This window comes from Aptenodytes patagonicus, chromosome 6 (assembly GCF_965638725.1).
Source record: "Aptenodytes patagonicus chromosome 6, bAptPat1.pri.cur, whole genome shotgun sequence".
NCBI classification, from domain to species: domain Eukaryota; kingdom Metazoa; phylum Chordata; class Aves; order Sphenisciformes; family Spheniscidae; genus Aptenodytes; species Aptenodytes patagonicus.
This window is the reverse complement of record NC_134954.1, coordinates 4,059,239-4,084,839: the sequence shown is the minus strand read 5'-3', so window position 1 is coordinate 4,084,839 and position 25,601 is coordinate 4,059,239. Positions and strand designations below refer to the sequence as shown.

General features: G+C 40.5%; 1 protein-coding gene across 1 annotated transcript in view; it reads left to right on the top strand.

Annotated features, from left to right (window-relative positions):
- CUL3 (cullin 3) overlaps window positions 1-20,729 on the top strand; it is a 59,931-nt gene extending 39,202 nt beyond the window's left edge. The window contains exons 7-16 of the mRNA XM_076340885.1: window positions 128-273; window positions 3,236-3,412; window positions 4,504-4,674; window positions 6,154-6,261; window positions 10,294-10,418; window positions 10,760-10,856; window positions 11,915-12,049; window positions 17,104-17,290; window positions 19,053-19,198; window positions 19,915-20,729. Of these exons, the coding sequence (XP_076197000.1) occupies window positions 128-273; window positions 3,236-3,412; window positions 4,504-4,674; window positions 6,154-6,261; window positions 10,294-10,418; window positions 10,760-10,856; window positions 11,915-12,049; window positions 17,104-17,290; window positions 19,053-19,198; window positions 19,915-20,046 (1,424 nt within the window). The 3' untranslated portion in view covers window positions 20,047-20,729. The remainder of the gene's footprint in view (window positions 1-127; window positions 274-3,235; window positions 3,413-4,503; window positions 4,675-6,153; window positions 6,262-10,293; window positions 10,419-10,759; window positions 10,857-11,914; window positions 12,050-17,103; window positions 17,291-19,052; window positions 19,199-19,914) is intronic.
- Window positions 20,730-25,601: the final 4,872 nt, after the last annotated feature.

The following is a 25,601-nucleotide window of genomic DNA, read 5'->3' as shown; positions in this document are numbered from 1 at the left end:
TTAACGGGATGCTTTTTGTGGCTCAAGTGGCTGAACTTTCACTGTCGTCTTTTGCTATGAAATGAATGAGTTACAGAAGTGTATCAGACGGAGGGTGTCCTGCATAATATCTCATTCTTGTTTCCAGACCTTGCTTGCATGTACAAGTTGTTTAGCCGTGTGCCAAATGGTCTGAAGACAATGTGCGAGTGCATGAGCTCATACCTGAGAGAGCAAGGCAAAGCACTAGTTTCTGAAGAGGGAGAAGGAAAGAATCCAGTTGACTACATTCAGGTAGTTAAATATTTTGACTTTCTTTTCTTCCATCTTTCCCACGCTCCCCCGAGTAGCAGTTAACTACATGATTGATAAGGTAAACCTTAATATTGATTCAGAAGGGATTATTATTAATGAGCTACGTTTATAATTTTGTTTAAAATGTACATTTTCTGAATTTTCTGACATGTTTAGAACTCTTCTTTTACCGAAGTTGCTTGGAAAGTACATGCTCGGGTTTTGTGCTTTTGGTAGCTGCTTTTATTAAACAACATATTCAGACTAATTATGTAACTGCTGGGAATTTTTTGGATTATTCTGAACGATATTTGCCTCCAGAGTGAGTTGTACATCTGCTGGCAAATAGCTTTATAGAGTCTCTTTTGTTTAATTTTATGTAATGTTAGCTATCAATGTTTATTGAGACAAAAATCTCATGACAGTATTCCATGGCAAGATTAACTGTGACTGAGAGGTGATATAGATCATAACAAATTACTTCCTTCATTCTCGGTCTCCCTGAGAAACAGAGCACTTCTGCATGTTAGAAGACACAAGTGTTCTTTCTTGTTCTCCATCTCTCACTAAGAAGTGAGAGATTCCATTAATTTATCAGGATCACAAAATATGCTTCAGGGGTGTTTGTCATCTTTTCTCTCCCATTGTTTCTGAAAAGGTGGTTTTAAATTTGCACATAAAATCTTTAGAGTTCATTGAACTTTAAGGAAATGTTTTTATAGCTAGAAGATGTTTTATACTTAACATTGAAATGTGTATTCATTAAACGTTGGGGTTTTTTTTTAATGTGTAGTTGAAGTCCTTGTGTCTGGTCTTTATGAGAAACATGTAATGCTGTATGTCTACTATCATCTCTGCTGTTTTGTTTGAAATCAATAACTTTGCTAGAACTGGTTACTATTATAAGAAGCCATTTGAGTATAAACACATTTTTGATTGGATTATTGATTTTCCGGCAATGCCGAAGCAAACTTCTTACCAAGCTTGGACAAGAATCACCTCTCCCAAGGATTGTTAAAAAGAAGAGAAAATGCCCTTTGAAATTTATTAGGTTTGATGATTAAGGGCTGTTACGCTTTTTGTGGTGGTATGATTTAAAAAAAAAAAAAAAGGGGGGAGGGGAGGCAAGTGATGTGGAAAATAAGTGTCTGGATTACTTTGAAGTAATTTTCACTCCTTTTAAATCCTGATGGACCTAAAGGGATATCATAAAAAAATTAACTGAGAAAGAGTTAAAAACTTAATTATAAAGTTGCTATCGATGTCTCCTGCTACAAAGGCAAATAGCATAACGAAGCTGAAGACGACTTACAGCCATACTGCATGTGCTTTGGCAGAGCTCATCCTCAGCCCGTTAGTATGTACCCCAACCATCTCATGAAGGTGTCCTAGGGAAGGGATTGATATTTGATTGCTGCTAAACCCCCAAACAGGTTTATCCTCCACTTCCATTGACACGATGGAAGAAGAGACAAATGCCTGTGAATTGAGAAACCACCTCACTCTTCTCACCTCAGCCATGTTCATCCGAATCTTTCAAGGACTTAAATAGCAGTAAGACGACAGACAAAGAAGCTACATTTATACCATCAAGAAAAAAACTTCATCATAGTCCAGCACTGCTTCTGCAACATGACATCACCAAACCCTGAGCATAATTGGTGAGATGATTGCAAAAGCATTGCCAGGGGATTAGATTTAAAACTTCTTACAATAATTTGAAGGGATGTTGAAATGCTGTTGTAATTTAAGGTACTAACAGTTTCTCCTGTTTAACACCAGGTTGTTCAGATGGTGTACTCCTGGAGAGGAGGCATAAGTTAACCTTGGTAAACAGAGAGATAGTGGGATTTACTTTGAATTTAAAATTTCTAATACGCATTAATTAGCCTGTCTAAAGACCATTCCTTTAAGTGAGATGGTGAGTTCCTAAGAAACATTACTACTTCCTTGAGTAATTCTTGAATGGCTTCTTTAAGTAACCACATATAAGTAGTTTCTTAAGAAACCTAGGACTTCAGGATCATTTAACCTGAACAGTTTGTGGGCAGTAGTTACACATGATAAATTTAACTCAAATTCCTCCTCTCCCCCTCCCTGAATGCTGTGTTAGTTATGTCTAAACCCTGTGTGTATCACATACACTTAGCAAGGTGCTCAGGTGATTTTAAGATGCTTCCCCCTTCTGCACCCAGTTGTTTTAGCTCTGGGTGAAGATGGTGCAGACCCTAAAAATGATGTCAAGAATCCAATGGTTTAGCTCAGAGAAAGTGGTTCAGTTCAGGCCTGTGAACTTCGCCCTGTGATAACTGGAGAGCTATTTCTTGTTTCTAACTTTCATATGTTCACGGTGACTCTTAAAGATCAGTAAGAAACATGCGACTAAATAATGCAGAACATGTCCCTGGATTGAAATTAAGAGGGGGGAAAAAACCGAACAAGATTAGGCCTGTTGTTGCGGTGTGTTTTCTCCTCAAACTTGCTTAGTAGCTCTAGGGATGCAGTTAGCGGGTGCTTAGCCTCATCTTTCCCATATCCTGTATGTATGATAGTGACTTTTTCTATTTCAAATAACGTTGACAAGGCTTAACGAGTACAAGAAATACGTCCTTTAAATTGTGGATTTAAAAATACGGTAAATCAGCCTGTTTAACAAGGGTGATTAAAAAACTTTCTTAATCTTTGAGTAGCCTGTTGCAGCAAACTGCACCAGTTTTTGGAACCAATATTTTAGCCAGTTTATCTGAAAAATTGCTTCCATAAGAGATTTATGGCAGCTGTAGGTATTTAAAAATGGAAATGAAATTTCAGATACTTTCTAACAATGCCGAACATAGAGAGAGCTTTGCAGAATCTCCGACTGTAGACGTGGTCTTCACTACAACTTCATCTGTTATTACTGTTTTACAGCTTGCAACTTCAAATCAATAAAAATGTTTATACTTCTTTTTTTTTTTAAAAGGGTTTACTGGATTTGAAGAGTAGGTTTGACCGCTTTCTTCAAGAATCTTTCAATAATGATCGACTCTTCAAACAGACTATAGCGGGTGACTTTGAGTACTTCCTCAACCTCAACTCTAGGTCTCCAGAGTACCTCTCATTATTTATTGATGATAAGCTGAAAAAAGGAGTCAAGGGAGTAAGTATAAATTTAAATTAAAAGGTCATTCTCTCTGTTAACTTGGACCAGATTAAACTAAGCTACTTTTTCCAAGAATGATTTTTATATTAAGATAAATGGCAATACTGCCTTAAAAAAAAAAAGTATATGTAACACATCTGAGCTTGTAAAACTTTAGATCTAAACTTACAGAAATATAATGCACAAGGAGTTCTCAAGAAGTTCTGTGGCTTGTCCCCCATCTCTGAAGCAGTATACCTGGATTACTTCTGGCAGATACCCCCTCAAAAAAAAAAAAATTAGCTTGTAGTAGATTCTGCAGCTCCCTTCCTTTGAAACCTGAAATATCAGTTCCTTAAATATCTTTATAGTTTGGCAGTTATTCTTAATATCTAATAATTTCTTTTGAATATTAACTCACTTGGGTAGGGGAAACGGTTTGCTTCTTTTTACTGCTTTTACATAATGGAGGACTATTACCACATCTGTCTCTTCTGGCTTAAGTACAAACGGTTTCCTTCGGTCTTACCTCATAGCTTCTTTCATGAAATTTTTTGAGGTACAGCACCCAGAACTGGACAGGATGGTTCAGCTGAGGCTTCAGTGGCTCTGAAAAAAGCTGAATATTATTGCATGCATCTTATGCTTTGGGAATCAAATAGTAAATTCTATTTATTTATAAAAATAAGTAATCATTTTATTTGTTGTGGCACTAGACAGGCTTTGCAAAATGAGTCTTAACATTTAAAAGCTTTCATTCCAAGCTAACTTTTTATAGTCCTAATACTGGTTTCCCTCTGTGCTTTTTTAAAAACACTTAAAAACGTATCCAGGAACTTTTACTGTATTTACCAGGCATTCTACCTATCCATCGTCTCCCTTCTCCCTCACAATTGCTTTTCCCTCCATTTTAGAGCTATTTCTTTCTCCGCTCTATTGAGTTTGTGCGCTGTTCTTTCGGCTCTATCGTTCACATGTTGGACCAGTTTTGCTGGCTTCTTTATAGGCTACTGTTAGACCATATGCTTGCTGTGAATTACTTCGAGTATTTAGGTTGTATAAGACACTTGTGCCGGAAGGTTAAAACCAGCAAATTATTTCTTTTACAGCTAACAGAGCAAGAAGTAGAAACTATATTGGATAAGGCAATGGTTTTATTTAGGTTTATGCAAGAGAAAGATGTTTTTGAACGCTATTACAAGCAGCACTTGGCAAGAAGACTTCTCACAAACAAGAGTGTTTCAGATGACTCTGAGAAAAATATGATATCTAAATTAAAGGTAAGACAGTATCTGTATACTTCTTACTTCGTTTTTCTTCAGAAATATGGTTTCTTTTGGTTTTACATAAGGGATATATAGATAACATAAGTCTTGATTGCTATTAAATACGGATTTTATTTTAAAGCCCCAACAGAAAATATGAAAGGCTTTTCTGAATAATTTTGTGGAAATAAAAGGAAGGAAATACTGGAAAACAGCTGTGATGAGAGAGCAATCTAGAAAACACACACACACACCCCCACCCCCAATTTGTTAAGACTTTCCAAATAAGAAGACAACTCCTATTGTCTAGTGACTGGATTTAAAGACAAGACTGTTATCCTAGATTTTCTGTTATTCACGGTAGAATTTCTTATTGCATGCATCGTCATTTTTTAGTTGCCTCCATCTGCAGACTGGTGATAATGCTCAATTCCTTTTTGATTAAGTAGTTTGAGATAGATTGGGGAAAAAAAAAAATCTTCATATCAGTGTCTGGAAACATGTTTTCTTTAGTTGGTTCAATTTACTGATTAAATAGGCCAAGAGATGAAGAAGAAAGTAAAGCCTAAGGTGAGCAGTCCTTGAAGCAATTTCTAATGTAGCTTCTTCCTAAGTGGCATGATAAATGGCTAGGGAACTTCCGAACCAGAGTGATTTGATCCTGAAATCAAACTTTACTGATCCTTATTTTTGACCTTCATATTCTGTCAGTGAGAGAAGCCTGTTTGCATCAGATGTCTCCAAATCATCCGTATTAATTCCAAATTATCGGTATTAATTCCTTCCCGATTTCCTCTCCACCTCTTCTAGCCTGGTGATTTAGAAGGCACAGGGCATACATTTGCAAGATCAGTCAGCGGACCTGAACTGCCCTCTTTTCTCATGTCTTTGCACAGTGATTAGGATGCTGAAGCTAACGTGCTTGCCTTTACCACGTATGTCAAAGTATGTGTTAGAAATAGGCACAAAGTCCTGGATGTGCAACTGAAACGCATGTGTTTGTGCACGTGTAGCTATATATGCCTATGTCCCTGATTTCTCAAAAGGTTGAGTAATCTCACTTGGTAATCTGCAGTAAGCCTTTAAAATTATATACTCTAGGACGACAGGGGTTTTTTTCTGATACAAATAAAGATTTTTATTTCCCTTTACAGTATCATGCTACAAAGCAGGTGAAAGTATATGCCTTGGTCTGATAAGCTTTCACAGAATTTTTTTTTTTTTAAGATGAGATAGGAAGCTAAAAAGAAACCAAAAATACAATAAGGGAGTGAAGAGAAGGAAGGCAAGTTTTGATATGTGTAGAGTTAGATCCTTATATGAAATATGAAACTTCTTAAGTTCTGAAGGTAATACAAATGGGAATCCCAGTAACCAAATGTACAGAAATATCATCTTTATGAGATTTATAAACTAACTCTTAGTCTTGCAGTTCACGTATCAGAAGCTCTGTTTTCATAGTGCTGGCACAACAGGTTATTTTGTGTATTTTAGACTGAATGTGGATGTCAGTTCACATCTAAACTGGAAGGAATGTTCAGGGACATGAGCATCTCAAACACGACGATGGATGAGTTCAGGCAACATCTTCAGGCGACCGGGGTAAGAGCGTGGGGGTCTGTGCTTGTCCTTTTACTTCAGTACAAACCCGCAACCTTGATCGAGGCTTGTGGGTTTTAATTTGTTAGTATATGCGTGTGGAAAGAAGGATGTTGTTAGCATCCTCCAATTATATTTCTCTTTACTGTGTTTTCCGTCTTACAAACTTTGTTAGTGTTTCCCGAAATGCAAAAGTCAGCTCGAAGCCTGATCCACAGCTTGAGCAGTGCCAATTTCGTTCCGTAAAATCCTATTTCAGCTTCCATCGCACCCGCCGCCTCCTGGAAGGGCTCTGCAGCGAGCGCCCAGGTGCAGACCCGCCGCCGAGCGGAGCGCGGCTGAGCGGCTCTTCCCGCTGGCGGCCGGCAGGGGGCGGGCGGCGGCCGCCCTCCCGGCCCGCCCGTGCCCCCGCCCGGCAGCGGCCGCCGCCCGGCAGCGGCCGCCGCCCCCCCCCCTCCCCGCCCGGCTTGTGCCCCCGCCCGGCAGGGGCCGCCGCCCCCCTCCCCGCCCGGCTTGTGCCCCCGCCCGGCAGCGGCCGCCGCCCCGCTCCCCGCCCGGCTTGTGCCCCCGCCCGGCCCCCGCCCCCCTCCCGGCCCGCCCGTGCCCCCGCCCGGCAGCGGCCGCCGCCCCGCTCCCCGCCCGGCTTGTGCCCCCGCCCGGCCGCTGCCCCCCTCCCAGCCCGCCCGGCAGCGGCCCCCGCCTCCCTCCCGGCCCGCCCGTGCCCCCGCCCGGCAGCGGCCGCCGCCCCGCTCCCCGCCCAGCTTGTGCCCCCGCCCGGCCCCCGCCCCCCTCCCGGCCCGCCCGTGCCCCCGCCCGGCAGCGGCCGCCGCCCCGCTCCCCGCCCGGCTTGTGCCCCCGCCCGGCCGCTGCCCCCCTCCCAGCCCGCCCGGCAGCGGCCCCCGCCCCCCTCCCGGCCCGCCCGTGCTCCCGCCCGTGCTCCCGCCCGGCAGCGGCCGCCGCCCCGCTCCCCGCCCGGCTTGTGCCCCCGCCCGGCCGCCCTCCCCGCCCAGCAGCGGCCGCCGCCCCCCTCCCGGCCCGTCTGTTCCCGCGCTTTTGGGGCCGCCCGCCTGCCCTCACGCGCGTTTCAGAAACGCCCGGTCACCAGCAGAGTCTTCCCTTTCTCATTCTTTAAAGGACATCTTCATTGCGGCCCGTGTTTTATGCTAACAGCAAGAAAAATATTGCGTACTGCAGGTATTTGACAAACATCTCATCTCACATTTAACTTTCCTGACGCAGTTAATGCCTTTATTAAAAGCAGAAGTACGATTTTATTCAAATTGCCAAATATGGACTTAATTGTTCAATCAAGAAGTGTCACACCTTGTTGTAAAAGGGGACCTCTGGAATATTGCATAATGGAGAGATCGCTTCTATTTTGAGATACCGGTTTACTTGCTCTAAACACTTTTTTCCATACTGATACTCAGTAGCGCTTAATAATACATAATAAACAGCCAAGTAGTTCCCCGTCCGCAGGTAAGTAAGTCTGTATATCAAGCACGTTTGAATCGGTTTCGGAAATCTGACTGCCAGGAATATGTTCATGGGTGTACTCTGCCCGATGTCCCGGGATGTGCAAGGTGATCTGAAATCTTTGCTGCCTTGAAGCGGTCAGCTGAAATCTTCCTCATCAGCATATTGTGAATCATCATGAGTGAAAGAACGGGATGGCCTCAAAGTGGTTTCAGAAAAGATTGTAGAGGCACATGTGGATAGATATAAAGGTGTTTGTGGACAGGCAGCTTTACTACTGCTTTTTTTTCTTTAGATCATGTTTTCCTTCTAGAATGCTTGAAATACTAATTTCAAGAACAATTTGTTTGAGCATTCCCATTTTTAGGTAGCCTGTGGGACTTGTACACGGGGGGGTGTTTTGTGTTAAAGATTCCTGTACTTTACGTGACAGTTTTACATTAAGTGAGTTAATAAATGATGTCTCTATCTTCTTTCTAGCTATGTACAGCAATAAGATGACTAAAATGTTAACGGATGTTCTGCTAGGCCTAATTACAAACTTCATCTTTTCCTTGGCAAGGGACCAGCAGTTCACCTGATGGTTGCCTTTTGGTCAGCCTAATCATGGCCTTTTAATGAAGTTTCTGGAGGACTTATTTATGATGGAAGCGTATATATTTCTATTAGTGTCAATAATATTTGAGAAGAAACACAGGAAGATTTTTGGGTTTCTATGTTACTGTTAACCTACTGATGATACTGTATTTTATATGAAATTGTCTGTTCTACTCCTTCTTAAACAATTTGTGTACCTTGAGTATGTACGGTGCCTCTTAGAGAAGGCAGGCACCTGCTCTTCTCTAAATAATCCTACCTGCAAAGTCTCCTGCTGGATCCTATATCCTGTGATATAGGTAGTGCCAAGGACTGCGTAGATGATGCTTGGTTTGCTATCAGTAAGTGGAAAGCTCAAGACTAGGGAAAGTCCAAGCTAATGGATTATGAGTAATTTCTACAAATGCGAACCTGAAACTTCAGTTGTTTGGAGTTCTGTAAAGATTAGATCACTTCAAGGCGCTTTCCATTAGTTCATACCACTTTTATGCTGTAAAATAGCTTGTAAAATAAAGTGCTTCCAAGACTTTTTCAAGTCACAAACTGTTCAGTGCTCTGTATAATGTGTGATGTGAGGCATTCTAAATTAATGCTGTGTTCTGGTCTGGCTAAGACCAAAAAAATTCAGGAAACTGTTGCCGTCTCGACTAAGATGTTTCAGTTCCAGATAAAGATATTTTCTGTATCTTTCTGTCTGCATTGATGGCCTTTCCCTATGGTTCGGCTGGAGGGAGAAAACTGTTGAAGCTTTGCTTTTTTTTTTTTTTTTTGGTGATTCACAGATTAACTAGTTTCCTGCGTCTAAGTGGCTGTTTGAATTTCTCTTGTGAGCCTCAGGACATTGGTGATATGAAATGAGAAGCATGGCAGTAATGTTGGCTACAGAACAATCTTTATATGGGTCTTTACATACTTTTGCAAATTGTTCCTCTTGACCCTTAATGAAATCCAGTCAAAGGGATTTCTGTATGAGTAGCCTGTCACCGGTCTGTCTAGATTTTTCAGAAGTTTCCTAGGCACAAGTGTGTTGATGCACGCAGGCATTCAACACGCACAATACAAAAACTCTTGCATAGTGCATGGAAATGCTACTCTGCTATTTAATAGTGGAAGTTTCTGAGTTCATGTGACAGTTTTTGACCTTCCAAAATATAATGTGCTCTCTTTCTGTGTAGTAGGTTTATAACAAGTCGGATATAGTATGCTTTGGTTTTTCTTGTCCATAATGTGTGTTCTTTGAAGGTATTGGTTACACCTCCTAGAGCTGAAAGTAGTCAGTTTTAAGTTTAATAATATTCAGCTTGGTTGAGATACCTGGTGAGGATTATGCCTCACTGGTAGCCAGACGTTTATCACCTACTAACAGAACTACTTTATAGATCAGCACTTCAGTTGTAGAATGTTTCCTAACCGGTGCTGAATATTTATGGTAACGGCTGTCTTTAAGGAAAGTGGCTAGGTTGTGTGTGTAAAAGTGAGTAACTGTTTACGTTGCAGTCCAGAGGTAAAGTGCAGGAAAAGCTCCCTATGGTTTAACATTAGACAGTCAGTATTTACTCTCCGCTTCCAGAGAGTAAATTTATAAACAGTCATTTTGAAACTGATATGTTTAGCGACCTGGCTTTACTGTATGTTGTCAAAAACCTGTTTAGAAAGAATTGTTACATGTATTATGAGTTCTGTTTATGATCACAGACATTTCATTCTTGGTTAAGAATTTATTTTGTAAATTCTGTACACTCTTAAATGCCAGAGGGCAATAATGTGGAGGATTTTTGCTGTACCATCTGCTCTGATAGTGATGAATTCATTTGTCTGGCTTTGTAAAAAATAATGTTTATAGATATACGTCCATTTATTTCTTAGTCTGTGAAAATTCTATGCGTTCTACACTGATAGAGAAAAACGGTGAAACGTGATCCTGTTTTAAAATAGCGGATGTTTTCTTCCAATTGTCCTTAGGTCTCATTAGGTGGTGTTGATCTTACAGTGCGGGTCCTCACAACAGGTTACTGGCCTACTCAGTCAGCCACACCAAAGTGCAACATCCCTCCAGCTCCCAGGCATGCTTTTGAAATATTTAGAAGGTATGTATTAAAACAGATTTTTAGGTAGGGGTTTTAAGAAGAAACTTTCTAAACTTAACTTACAGGTATGTTTTACCGTTAGAGTTAAAGACACGCTAGCGTACTGCTGCTCTTCAGTTCATGCGAAAATTAGAGAATGCAATAGTCACATTATGAGGCTCGAGTTTTTGGGAGCTTTTAATTAGCATTCTAATGACAGTTAATGTTTTGAAAAAGCAAAAGTTAGCCATTTCTTAGTGTCTGTAATGGCGATGAAAAGTCTATGTAACTGTTTAAAGCGATTTCCTCTTAGATACAAAATGTGAACTATGTATTAAGTTTTCGATTCAATTATATTACAGATTTTATTTAGCCAAACATAGCGGGCGACAGCTGACACTCCAGCATCATATGGGTTCTGCAGATCTCAATGCCACTTTCTACGGGCCTGTTAAAAAGGTAACGTATCAAGATTATGAAAACATTGTATCTTTTCTTAAAAGTAGGCAAGTTATCGTAATAACTTCAGAATTTTGTAAAATGAAAGCTTACCCATTGATAATGTAAGAATAAGAAAAAGATGCCTTCCATGGCTTTATAGTCTGATTCTTCCTTTGTAGCAGTTTTTGTTTTGACTTTTTTTCCCCTCTAAATCTAATTTGGATGCATCACTCAGCATCATCTCTTTGTTACCTCGTAGAAAAGTAGTAATTTTGATCTTGAAGGGACCTCAATGGTTTGTGCGTTTTGGGGTTTTCTGACTGTGAATCAGTCAAAAGTGAAATGAAACTTGTTTCTCTTTAGAGTAATTCTTGTTAATGTGAAAAAGCGTTGTTACACCAAGTTTAGCCTGCTTTTCATATGCAGAGTGCTAGCAATGTAGAAAACATTTTTTTCAAACGTGAGAATCTTAGAGTTTATGGAAGTACAATGCTTAATGTTTCTGTATCAAGACATTAACTTGATAGTGATTTAGACCAGTTCTAAAATTCTAAGCTAGAGGTAGTAACGGCATGATGTTTGGGAACATGGAAGGCAATGCAAAATGAAAACAACGTTTTTATAACACAAAGTATTAATAATGTGCGTTTGTGAAGATGTTAAAATTGTATTACTGTAGGATAAATATTTTGGCAATTTTAAAGATAAGAGTAAGAAAACTTGGAGGATGATGGGCAAGTAGTGGAACAGGGGCCAGAGAGGTGGTGGAGTCTCCGTCCTTGGAGATGCGCAGTATTTGACTGGACACAGCCCTGAGCATCCTGCTCTGCATGGCCTGGCTTTGGGTGGTGGCTGGACTGTGGGACCTACAGAGGTGCCTCCAACCTCAATCACCCCGTGATTCTAAGGCAGCTACTGGAGAGACATTCTGTTTATGCCACCAGGCGTATGCTATTCTATCACTTGTGTAGGCTGATCTCCTAGATAATTATTTCATCATATAACTTTCATTTTAGTGAGGTCAAGTATTTTGCAGTGGAGAATAATCTAATAGTAATTTTGTAATTTTAAAATAGGAAGATGGCTCAGAGGTTGGCGTAGGAGGCGCCCAAGTAACTGGCTCAAATACACGGAAGCACATATTGCAAGTCTCCACTTTCCAGATGACGATATTAATGCTCTTTAACAACAGAGAAAAATACACATTTGAGGTAAGCGCTGTGGTTTTCTCGCCTGATTTTAAATAACTGTTTTAGGCACTTTCTTGTCCTCTTGAATAGACCTTTGAAGATCAGGTGCCTCTCATTTTATTTGAGTGTGGATCAGGCCAATAAATACAAGAAGCAGATAGTTAGCAATGCGCCTGGGAAGCAATCCTAGGGGAGGAAATTATTTGGGAACAGAAGTTTTCAGAAATGTTGAGGGAGAGTTGTGAGTATGGTTATTCCTAGGCCATACAGCTATAGAAAAGCTGAAGTTGGAATGCAGCAGGTGGCTCCATTTGCTCATTTTATCTTTGAGAAACTGGATTTAGAGGCCAAAGGGTGGAGAAGGCTTTGTATCCTGGCTTCTTAAACACTGAAGTGCTTAAATTGGCAGGCTGGAGTGAGCTGTAGGATAAATCAAAGAACTTTTCATCCGTTCTCTGAGCTGGTGAGCCAGCAGGGACAATGAAGAAGGTCCAGATAGATTCTTAACAAGGAGACTAGAGGGGCGTTGCTGGGAAAGGTTGAAGTGGTCAGCTGATAGACGATGATGAAGGCGGTTTTGGGAGCGGAGGAGGATCCTGTGCTATGAGGTTTGAGCATTGTATTAATGTCAATTAATAGTTTTGTTTTAGATGTTACCTTCTGTTTGTGAGAGCATTGGCAGCCTTGAAGAGCAGTATGGGTGCAGTTTGAAATGGAGTGGATTTCCAGGTTTTCTCATCTACTTTTGACTGTGCTATGCATAGTAATCATTTGCCTTTTTATTTGGATTTTGTTTTCAGCTTGTTTGGCATACTTCTAGCCTGTTAATAAAGAATGCTTCTTTGAAACGGTCTCAGTTGGGATTAAGGAAGGCAGGATTTGACAAGAGGCTCTCAATAAACTACTCATAGTTCAAAAAAAAAGATTATTTTAGAGCACAGAAAGTCCTGTGTGTTGTGAAATCTATTGCAGGAGCATTACAGCTTTGAGTACTTTCTCTGCAGAAAGTACTTGGGGCGGGGGGAAGACAGGGACTTAACAGCTCCTTTTTTCTTGAAGTTGGTGTTGAAATTGAGTTGGTGGCTACCTTATTCCACAAAACTGTAGGCTTTATGAGTAGTAGAGCCTCACCCATATATGAGTAAATAATACTTGGTAGAGCAGTGAAAAAATACATTTTTTAATATGTGCTCTAAAGTTTATTTTACTGAGACCAGATGATGGAGAAATATGTCCGTGTGCTTTTAGGTTGTGTACGTTTTGTTTATTTCTGGTTTGGGAGTTCTTAAACTCTTACTTTGTGTCCCACTGTAACTAAAACATTAAGAAGGCCTATTTGTTTTGTTTGGTTTCTTTGGTGAAGTGTGTGGGAGTTGTCTTTAACACCAGCCAGGAAAGCTTACGAAAACTTAAGAGTAGAATGAATTTTATCTTTGTTCATTGATTATTGAATACCATGATTAATTGCTGAGTGCTGGGCAACTGCTACTTCTCTGTCATACCAAATTAGTGCTTTTACTGCAACATAACATGAGAGATGGCTTGTGGTGAGTGCTTGTGTAAGCATAAAACTGTCTGATATACAAGTGTTTCTGCAGATTCACAGCTGAACAGATTAATTTGAAGTTGCCTTCACAGTTGAACAGACTTTGCTGTTTTGTTTTGCATTCAGTGTGATTATTAATCGCAAGCTTGACAAGATCCTCACGATAATCCCAATAGCCATTAGGCCATGTGATTGAGAGAAAAATGGGATCATGACGATGCAAAAATTATGCGTAAGATGCTACAGAAACTTAGAGGATTATTGCATAGCAAAATTCCTTCACAAAAACGTATGAATTTATTGTATTCCTATACAGCAACTTTTTATTTATATATGGAAAAGAACTGGTGGCCACATGGGTCTAGGTTAATGCTACTTGAATCTAAGAGGAAGGAGCTTCATGCAAGCCTTCAAAGAATGCTGATTTTTTTTCAAAGAATTCCATTTCTTCTAATCAAGTCTCATCTAATACTCAACATATTTTTCCGTTAGTTTACAGTACATCTCAGTATTTTGAAAGGTAAAATGCACAGTTTTTTAATGATGACATCAAAAATAAGGGGAAAATTTTTGGTTCTTTCTTTAGGCTTAACAAACAAGAAACGCAAATATGACTGTAGAAGAAGTAAAATTGTTGAATAATTCCACAAAAATGAGAGATTAGAACTTAAAACTGGCTTACCTGTTTTCTCTTTTGCTGATCTCTGCTTTGGAAGATGTACAAGTTGAAGTCTGTAAATAAAAATCTTTTTTTCTTTTTTGGTCATTTCAACAAAATGACAATGTTTTTCCTTCTAATTTCCTTCTGTACGTTATCCTTCTAATAAACTTCTTTCTCGTGTAGAACTGGACAGAGGCAGTTCCATGCCTAGAATCATCTCTTTTGTAGCCTCCAGATAGAGCTCACCTGGTAATACTTTTAGAACTAAGATTGTGTAATCGGTACTGCTCTTGTGCACGACTCTAGTGTGGGCTTTAAAATAAGACATTTTTGGAGATGGGGGAAAAAAGGTATATGTTTTTCACTGTTACATCAAATAGCTATATAAAAATACGTTTAGAAAAATGATATGCTACAGACTGAAGGAAGAAGAGAGCCCAGGAACATCTGTTATCCCCATTTACATTCATAGCTACACTTTTTTATCCAACTGGAAGATTTTGCCTTCTCCTGAGGCAGCATATTGCAGTGCAATTCTTTGTGGTTCTTATTTAAATGCTAGCTTATAAATTCTGAAACCCAAATGGTTCGCATACGTTAGTGGCTGAATTGGAAAGCTACAGAGTGAAATAAAATCAACGCAGAAATACATAGTGGTTAGTATAAGGATGTTTAGCAGCAAAAAAAGTCAAATTCCATTTTAGCTCTTTGTTTCACTTTCATCAAAAGCAGAATATATATATTTCCTTGTAGAAGTGATTTAGTTTTGAAAGGATTAATTTTAGGTGTTGATCAAAAATCAAAGTTTGGGAGCTACATCATTAATAAGCTGGATTTGGTTTGTAGCCTCAAGGCTTTACATTTACTTAAGTCCTAAAATCTTAAGTGTCACCTTCCTTTGGTTTGTTGAATTTATGCTGATCAATCCATTTCAGTAAGGCTTTTTGTTTGTGACCATGTAAAGGATTATAGTGTTTTTAGGGGTTTTTTTAATAGTACTTTATGCTGGATCTGGAGAAAATGCATGAAGGTGACAATTGTGTTTTAAATAAAGCAACACATGAAGAAATAGTAACTTTCTGTGAGCTGCTTGGGAAGAGGCATTTTGATACTAGCAAACAGTTAAAATACGTGGATACATGTCCCTTACTTGAAATACTAAGAATATTTCTGAATGCGTTATGCTAAGAATACTCTTAAACTTAAGAACGCTTTATTCTTTACCAATCATCCATAAGCAGTAGGTATCAAAAATTCTGAAATTTAAAAATTTTAGACTTACTGATTATTATTATTTTTTAATTTACCTCATTCAAATGAATTTGAACTTGTGTCAAAAACACAATTCACATGATCTCACGTAAAGTCAACACTGTACATGTAAAGTTGGGTCTGAGCCTTGGCATCACGGAGACCTGGTAGTGAGATGTATATGAGGTGCACTGTAATTAATGACAGAGTCCGAGCAGAGGCCAGTACATCCAAATTATTTTTATTGCATGTTGTCAGTGGTGGATGACCGCAGAAGAGTGGCATTTTTTTATGGATTGATTTTAAAAAAACTTGAGTACACTCAAGAAATAACATCATTTAATAGAACTTAGTTGTACTCTGAAATTTGATTTTTCTAGTCACTGTTTAAAGAACTTGTTAAAAGTTCTTTACAGCTCTTTACAGATTTTAGCACTTTGATCACTGGGAGTTGTTACTGCTGCTTTTAGCCTGAAGGTCATCAGTTTGACTTGTGTGCCATGAGCATTAGGAATTTATGGGGACAGTGGAAGAGCTTGATACTGCTCTTGGAACCGAAGGTGGGGAAGCTGGGAAAGTGACAGCTCTTGCGGACAGTTACATGTCTGTGCGGTTTATTTTTTCTATTTGGTGGCTTAATCTTTAGCTGCTAGAGGTCCCTCGAGTCTGAATGGGAATGTGAAATCAGAGATGTCTGCAGTTTCCTCAAACTAGAAAAAGGAAGACAATGGAGATAAGCTAAAATGAACTTCTAATGAAGGGGAGCTCAGTAAACAAGTGAGGTTTGAGGAAGCAGTAGTAGTTGGCCTACTCCTAGAGCATGTTAAGACATCGTTCTGCATCCAGTATAATTTGCTTACTAACTCATGATCACTGGTGGCTTATCTGACATACGGCTCTCAGCTGAACTCCTAAGAATACTGACAGAGGTGCAGCAAGCTGTGTACGTGTTTTTACAAATATTCTTCTTCAAAGTTCATACATTTGCTGCACGATGATGGGGGGTTTTTTGTATTTCACCTGGGGAAGTCCTAGCCAGGGGCATCTGGGCTGTAAATAAATTGTTCCAGGTTATTCAGAAAGCAGGTGTAATTAATCTAGAGTATTTCTATGTTACGGTGAAACTAGACCTTGTTTGCTTCCATTTGTAAAGATCTTATTTTCAACAGTGCTGCTGAATGCAAAAGCATTTATGCAGTTCTTTGTCAGGAATGCTCAGGAACTATCAGGGACGTTTTCCATCACTGAGTTACTTAGAAGGTTTGGTTTCACTCTGTTCAGCAAATGTTGGAGGCAGCGAACGAATCCTTTCAGCCTTCTCAAAAATGACAGTAAAATGAAACAGCTGATTTATTTATTCTTCTATTTGCAGCTCATAGTGACTATTTACTTGACTGAATTCACTGTCTGTGCATTGACCCAGGTGGATCACGTTGCATAGCACATATTGAGACTTTGCTACTGAATGAATTCCAACCTTTCAAGCCTCACAACTGTCATAGTAGTAGTATTTTGCATGCTTGAAGGTGGACACTTCAAGCAATCAGTGCTGCTGTTTGCAAAACATGGTACTTACTTCTGCCATAGCCATAAACTAATTAAGATATTTTTCTTTAGGAAATTCAACAGGAAACTGATATCCCCGAAAGAGAACTGGTTAGAGCCCTACAGTCCCTTGCATGTGGCAAACCGACACAACGTGTTCTTACAAAAGAGCCTAAATCAAAAGAAATAGAAAATGGTCATATATTTACAGTGAATGATCAGTTCACATCTAAACTACACAGAGTCAAGATTCAGACGGGTAAGTAAGCTTTACATTCTGCTGTCTTGCAGGCCCAAAACTGCCTTAAAATGTCAAATTATCTTTTGCAGGATTGATGGCCATGTAAGTAAAAGGAAGAGAGTAATATATATTTTTTGTTGATGATTGGTTGCATCAAAATGAAAATTTAAATACTGAGAAAAGTGTGGAAGTCATAGTTAAGCCTTTTGCTTTACAAAATTTGTAATTATCTCTTAAAAGGAAATGTTGAAAGAGAAAATTCAAATTAAATAGTAAAATTAAAAATATGCTACTGGTTGATTCAGAAGTAAGGAACTGCCTCTAAGTTGCTGTACTGCTGTGAAATTGAGTGATGTTTTTAGCCCATGATACAACAGCCATTTCCAAGTGCCAGGTAGCTATAATGGTTTTGAGCAATGATTTGGGTTTAACAAATAAGAGAAACCAATTGGCACAATACCACTTCATTAGCTCATCAAAGTGCTGGTTTGTGTTACGCGTAAGTAATATTGATACTTTTTGTCTAGAAAGCTCTCTAGAAATAATTTCTGAGTTGTAGCATTGCTGTGGATACACTTCATAGAGCGTTTTGGAAGATTAGTTCTTCGTTTTAGTACATCTAAAAATATGTTATGACTTTGCAGATCTCAGTACATAAAATATACAGCATCATTGGCAGTGTTTTAAGCACGACATTGGCAATTCGCATGCTGTTTGCACATAATGTAACTTGTTGGGCTTCTGTGCAGCACGCTGTGTCCAGGGATGTAAGCGTGTGAAGCCCAGTAATACCTACGTACGTTACACTACAGGTATCCCTCTGCATGAGCGATAGCTAGACTGTCTTCATGCGCATGCAGAGTGCTGTGGTGTCAACACATCTGCCACGTCTGGAGAATTTCTCTGGTGAGCAGGAGCGCAGCAGCCAAATGAGGATGTTGAGAACCCTCTGATCAGGGCCCAAGGCACTTCCCTGGCATAATTAAAGTAAATTCTGTGACAACTGTCCGAGCTTTAGTAGAATTCTGCTTTTTCATTTCCACTCCACAGATGTCTCTGAATGGGGAATATGATTTGGGGTTCAAGGTGGGTTTAGAGCAAATTTGATACTCGTGGTTTTATGTTTGTCTTACACAGAAGACTTCTTACGTGTATCTCTTTCAAACCAATAAATACCTGGGGCTTTTGAGTGAAGAAGGGCAGGGGGGGAAGAGGTATAGCAGTGTGGGAGGCGGGCTTGGTTATAATGATGCTTGGGTGAAAGGGTAAGAAAAGCTAGGTGTAAGGGCAGAAATAAAGCATAAATAGAAGAGGAGAACAGAATACAAAGAGTATAATGGAGTTGGAGAGGATAAATTTGGACTATTTCTTCTGACTGATGAACTTCTAAAGTATTTAACTAGTTTGTGAAGTAAATTTTCAAACCTTTTTCTATTTTAATTAATGGATTATTTGCTATATAAAGGAGAAAAATATTTAATGGGAGCGTGGGGGTTGGTGGTGCCTGTAAGCAGATTTGAGTACTGTTCAAATTTTAACATAGCAATAATTAAATAACAGATTGTTACCTTGTCAGTTGCTATCAAATTATGCCAGAAAGTGTCAATACGTTCTTGTGGCTGCTTTTCATTAAAAAAAAAAACAACCAACCAAGTTTGAGAATGTCAAAACTCAGGAAAATATAACTTGATGTCTAGATGAATAGTGAAGCTAACACTTACACAATGAAATTAATTTTAATTTTGCTAACATACTTTACATTCTCTTTCTTTTCTTTAAGTTGCTGCCAAACAAGGAGAATCTGATCCAGAAAGGAAAGAAACAAGGCAGAAAGTAGATGATGACAGAAAACATGAGATAGAAGCTGCTATAGTTCGGATAATGAAATCTAGGAAGAAGATGCAACACAATGTGCTAGTAGCAGAGGTATACTTGTACACAGTTTTGATACGGGCTTGGGAATTAGTTCTGCTTTTCCTGTTAATTCATGAAAGTTACACAGCTCTCACTAGCATGATTCTGAAAGGCTTTTGAGGGATGTTGTATTTAATCCATCCTTTTTTTTTTTCCTCCCTGTCTATCTGAAGACATCTAAATCCTTACGCTTCAGTTTAGGACGTGCTCACGGGTATACCTAATTTTCCTTCCTCCTTTTAGCGCTATTATGATGTTATCAAATCCCTTGAAATAACAGTTGGCAACAAAACCCACTGTACTTAACATTAATTATTTTCTGCTTTAATCTTGTTACTGACTGTTGGGTCCAGGTTTGAGTGATTTGAGCTCTTAGCAGAGAGCGAAAGAGTCCTGCTGCTCTTAACTCCTAAGTCCTGACAGCTTCAGGAATAGTACGCGTTTTCCACTCTTGAACTCCCTCAGGGCTGTGAAATTAAGAGGATTCTCAGGCCGTGACCGTGCCTCTGTAGAGGGTCAGTACTTTGAACCGTACCCAAAAATGAGCAAGCAACTGATGGGGGGGCGGGGGGAGGGACTGTCAGAAGCTTGCAGACTGCTTCTTATGCTTCATGGTTGTAGCCAGCCCTGTCTAAATATATTTTTCTGATTCTTTTGGTCAGTTAGGATACTTACTGATCTTGCTTGCCCTGTGATCTTACATTATTGTTTTTGATCTTGTGTTTCAGGTAACTCAGCAGCTGAAGGCCCGATTCTTACCAAGTCCAGTTGTTATTAAAAAACGTATTGAAGGACTTATTGAGAGAGAATATTTGGCACGAACACCTGAGGATCGCAAAGTATACACTTACGTAGCATAAAATGCGTTCAGAAAATTTGATTTATTCTTGGACTATACTCTTCGCATGAACTGGGAAGTTCTTTTAAATCATTAATATTAAGATGACCATCTCTTCTATTAAATTACAATACATGTTCTAGACCATTCAGATCGAGCCTTTTACTCCTTTTGAGAGTTTTCAACATCAATTGATTGAGCTTCAGGCTTTTCAACGTTAGCCCTGTAGAGATCATCCTTACAATTCTTCGGGAAAATGTGAATGTGCCGCGTTTGTTTTCAATACTGTATGAAAACAGAAAAATAAAAACAAATTTAGAAAATACAGCTCATTTAAAAAAATAAAATTGTTGGAATTTCATTTCCCCAGATCTTCAGTGTTGATGTAAATGTGTTTCTGTAGTGTTGCTTAGCACTTCGCGCATTGTATAAGTTGGGTTTAAAAGAAACCACAACTGGTAAGGCAGAATTCCCAGTTATATTGCTCTGCTTCAAATGTTTCTTTAACTAGCCATGTTTAATTTAAATATTTGGTAATTTTTTGAAGACCCAAGAAGACAACTTGAGCATGTTTCACTCTTCCAGCTGCACTCACTGTTCCAACAACGTGAATCAGGAACTTCTCGGGGCTCAGAAAAGACCGTAATAATTTTGGCTTTCCCTTCTGTAATTTGAGTTCTTCTAAATTAAACTCTATATTGATTAGGTTTGTTCTGGTTTCTTTATAGGAAAAAGGAAAAGATTTTAGTGTGTATAAACTGTATAATAATTTTTGCTGTTGTACTCACTGCTGATGGTGGATTGTACAGGGCGATGTTTTTATTTCACTAAATGTAGACAAAATAAATTTAAAATAAATGGATTTAGTGTACACAAACAACTAATTCAAGTGTGTTAGAGTACAGGGTTGACAATCTTTTGGAACTAAATACTGTCCCGTGGGGAAGCGTACCGGGATTATATTTTGTTAATAAACATCACAGATGGATCTGTAGCCCCAGGGCTTCCCATCATGAAGTGCGTATTTCAGGAGATTAAAGTGAAGCCAGTGTGCACTATTCGTTTTTAAAAAACGCATTTTAAACATGCAATAAAAATTGTTACTGTAATGAAATTTTTAGTTCTTACCCTGGAACTTTTTTCTTCTTGTCAGAATGCTGCAAAAATAGATTAAAAATTGCAGTTTAGTGGCATCATTTTTCTCGTAGTTAGAAATTGTTTGAAGTGTGCATTGTACTGCAGAGTTTTTATTAAACGGTAATTCTGACATTCCAACGCACACATCACATGGTTTCTCTGCCATAGCTATTTTTCTGTTTTAATTCAAAGCAATATTCTTTTTTCTTGGTTCGCATTGCTTTCATCCATAGATAGTGAAAAATATAGTCGGGATGGGCTTCCCGATATGTAGAGCTGGAGTTGAAACAAAAAGAAGAACTTGGTTGTAGAGCATTAGGATACTGCCAGCGCACTTCTTGATTAGCTGTATTAAATATGTGGCGGTGGTCTGACGTAGCAATGCGACTGGAGAGTATTTTTCATGATGTGTCCCCAATTTCACCCCTCTCCAGCCTGTTAAGATACAAATCTTGGTTATTGTTCAGTAGTAGGATATTTCCTCTAAAGAGAGGGACTGCAATTGGGGTGATACTTTAGCTTGACTGTTGACTTTTTTTAAGCTTTACTTAAGTTTACTGCATGCCCCCAACGCACACAAGATGAGCTTTTAAGTCGTCAGAGGGGAGGTGGCCGGGAGACCTCCCTGCCATTGTTCATCAAGAATTTAGCCCCAAAAGAAAACAGCTAGGCCATCGGCCGTTCCAAAAATGTATTTGCTGACCGTTATTAAAACACCTGTGTGCCTCTGTACAGTATATGCGAAACGTCAATAGAAATGCAGTCGTCGTTTAGCCGTAGAACAATGCTAAGTACACGCTGGGGGAGAGTCTGGGGTTTGGATTGTCTCTGAAGTCGTCAGAAACATCTTCCTCAAAATGTGACTCGCTCTTCCGTGCATCGGTGTGAAGGTTTTCTTTTATGCATCTCTTATTCTTTAATGGCATGAATGTTGTGATAATTGCACGTTAATGCTTTCCCGTGTGCTTTTCAGGGAGAAACGGGTTCACGTCCTTTTTCCCTGGGAAGCTTACAGAGATATTAATGTTGCTATCCATGACAGGAGGACTTTGTCCTTAGCGTTGTGGTTGTACTTTTGCTGTGCATCAGCCGAAGCTTTCTATCTCTGGTGGCTTTTGGAAGTGCTGAGCCTGAACGTTACAGGAATGACTGTATAATTATGTGTTTAAGGGTGGTTTTTTTAGAAGCTATGTGGGCGAGAGTGTCTGTTAAAAGAATGACAGGTGGCGATGGCTATCTTCAGTAACAAATACTGAGAGTATAGCTTCCATTTTAAATTTAATAGAATTTTGAAGACTAATTATTCAGGAAGGGACTCTTTTGCTGAAGTCACCTTTTGGAAATGTGCCCTTTACCGTTGAACAACGCGATCACGATACTGAGGATTTAAAGATGGAGAACGTGAAAACTCTGGTCAGAGAGAACAAGATATCACGAGGACTCTGCTTAAGGTGAGTTTGATGCTCGTGCCTTTACGCTGTTTGTGTACATTAGTGAGATTTCTTTTACAGTCCATAGTGGAATTCTGCTCTGCCTCATCTAATTTCATTTTTGCTTCCTTTTCTTAATTTCCACTTAAAACGTCTTTGTAATTCTGTTAAAATTTCAGCAGTTAGGATTGTAGGTACATGTATGAGTAATTATTAGTACGTTTGGTTTCTTTGCATTAATGTGCGGTTAAGTGCAGTAACGACATAGTAAACATGGAGTTTAATTCTTCAGGACTTTTAAAATTAAAAGTAGGGTTTGAGTTTTATAGCTATTTGAAGATACATACGCATGTACTTTCCGTGTAGACAAGTTTATTTTAAAGGGTCAAGAGTACACTTCATTTACCATCATAACAAATAACCTTATCCTATGTCTCCCTGATGTCGTCCTTGCTCTTTTCAATGTTGGCTACCTTTACAGCTTTGACTTGCTCCGTTTGTCTCCCAGAATTAATCCGTACGGTTGCCCCACTTGCTACGGAACAAACGAATGTTAAGCGTGTCTGCAAAGCAGACTGGGTCTTGGATGCTAAGCTACTCCCGAATGAAATGTCTCTCCTCGCCCCCTTTCCTAAAGACAAACTTTGCCCTGTCAACCCTAAAGCTTTTAATGTAATACTGTCTGTTCTTGTTACCATTGCTCATTGAGGAGTGGCAGCTGGCCGTAAGATTTACTTTTCTGGACCTGTAAAAACAGAAGCGTTGCACTAAATATTCTGGATGACTGAAGTATTTTTATTCACATGTATTGTAATCAAATTGTACAGTACCTGATAGGTGGTGTGCATATATATATATATATATATGGTAATAGAGCCTGTCATGATGCATGGTTTAGGCGACAAGCTTGCACAGAGATGGGGTTCCCAGTTCGTCAAAACTAGCAAAAACTGGAACTCCTTCTGGCCTCTAGTTGTATGTCCAAAACTGGCCAGAACCTTTATAGCTCCGTCGAAAACTCCTTAACCCTGCTTTGTTCATCGCGGTGGTTAGGGGCGAGGTGGGCTCTGATCACGAGCTCCCAGCTCCTCGGAACCCCGTGGATTAGAGCGAGGATTTGGCAGTCTAGAACTAGGCTCTCAGCAGCGTGTAGAGCTGGTACGAGGCACGGTCTTGTTTGTGTCTGTACCAAAGTCTGATTTCTGTTAATATCCATTCTGATATCGTGGATAGCGAATGAAATGACCAATGTGCTCAGTCTGAAGCACGAGTTTAATGGCTCCTCTGTCTTCTGGAATGTGTCATGAAAAGTTTGTAAAATGCCGAACTTTATATATATCCAAGTGAAAGCTGGATAAAAGAACAGGCGAATAATTCACCTGACTTTCTGTCCTTCAGTATGTAGGGAAGTGTTCATAGAGTGTGCCCACGAACTGGATTGAATACTCCGAATCTTTCAGCTGGCTTTATCCATCTTTTAACTCTCTATCATAGAATCACAGAATCATAGAATCATTGAGGTTGGAAAAGACCTCTAAGATCAGCGAGTCCAACCGTCGACCCAACACCACCATGCCCACTAAACCATGTCCCTAAGTGCCTCATCTACACGTCTTTTAAATACCTCCAGGGATGGGGACTCCACCACTTCCCTGGGCAGCCTCTTCCAATGTTTAACCAAACTGGCACGTTTAAATGTTTAACCTATCTGGCATGGCAGAGGTGAAAGTTAATGTAAAAATGTAAAGATGCTGTTTTAAATGGAAATAGTGGCACACCTTTAACGAACAGCTGTGATGATTAGGCGGTGCGCAACAACACCCACATCAGCGCAACCTGGCTTACGTTCTGTGGGTGTGGTGGTCTCCCTGAGAGCAGCAGGTTCCCCCGACGCGCGGCGGTGCGTACGCTCGGTGTAACCTTACTGATGCCACCGGACCTCTCGCTGCGGGAAGGCGCTGCTGTGTTGGCATTAGTATGTGTCCAGTTTATAAAACAGCTTCACTTCAGTCAGGGTCTTGCTCTTTTCTTCATTTCTCCTCCAAAACTGGAACTTTGATGGGGAGTGAGTCCGTGGGAGTGAGTCCGTGGGAGCTAATGCGTTTAATGTCATTGAGATGAACACGGAAGTTTCTGGATAGGAAAAGAAAGAACATTTGAACGTAGAGCGATGACATTTTATTAATTATTCTTTCTCCTGCAGTTCAAAACTTAGCTTTTATTCCAGGTACAACAGACGCTGATGAACCCTCCAGTCTTAATGACTGCTATTCTGTTCCTCCTCTTCGAGCAACGTACCGAATGCCTTATCCCTCCAGTGCTGGCAGGGCACTGATGTTTGATCTGTCAGAAGCCGAAGCTAAAGCGAAGGTGGTGCAGTGTACCGTGCGCGCTCGGGAAAGAAATGTTTAGGCAGCGGCGTGACGGGTGTGCGCGGCGAGGGGCTGTTCCGCTGTTCGCCGCAGCCTGTCGGCGGTTGTGCAGGGAGGAAGGCGCATCTCTGGGGAGGGCCAGGGAGGCGCGTGGAGCAAAACTTCTTCCGCGATTGTGGGTGGGCATTGTCAAACCTTGTGCAAAATGTGGGTTTAGTAACTTGTATTCATCAGGTGTTCAGATGGTAACCAAAAAAGCAGAGCCTGCAGTACATAAACCGCTTCGAACGCCCGAAGTCGTGACACTGGCGCCAGCAACGCAGCCGAGGCTCTGCCAACTGGCCCTTCGTCTTCTCACAGGTCGAGTGAAACGAGTGGGGCCTGCGGCGCGGCCCCGCGGCGAAGCCACACGGGCGCGCCGAGCACCGGAGCGCGGCCCCGGGAGAGGCCGCTCCGGAGCACGCGGGTGGGCTCGGTCCCCCGCTCCCGCGGCGGGGTGAGGGGAAACGGCCAAACGCTCCAGCCGGGCCGGCCTCGGAGCGGGGGGGAGGGGGGGGCGCTGGGGCCCGGCCCCCCCCCCCCCCCCCCCCCCCCCCCCCCCCCCTCCTTCGGCCTGTGGGAGACGGGGGGGAGCCCCC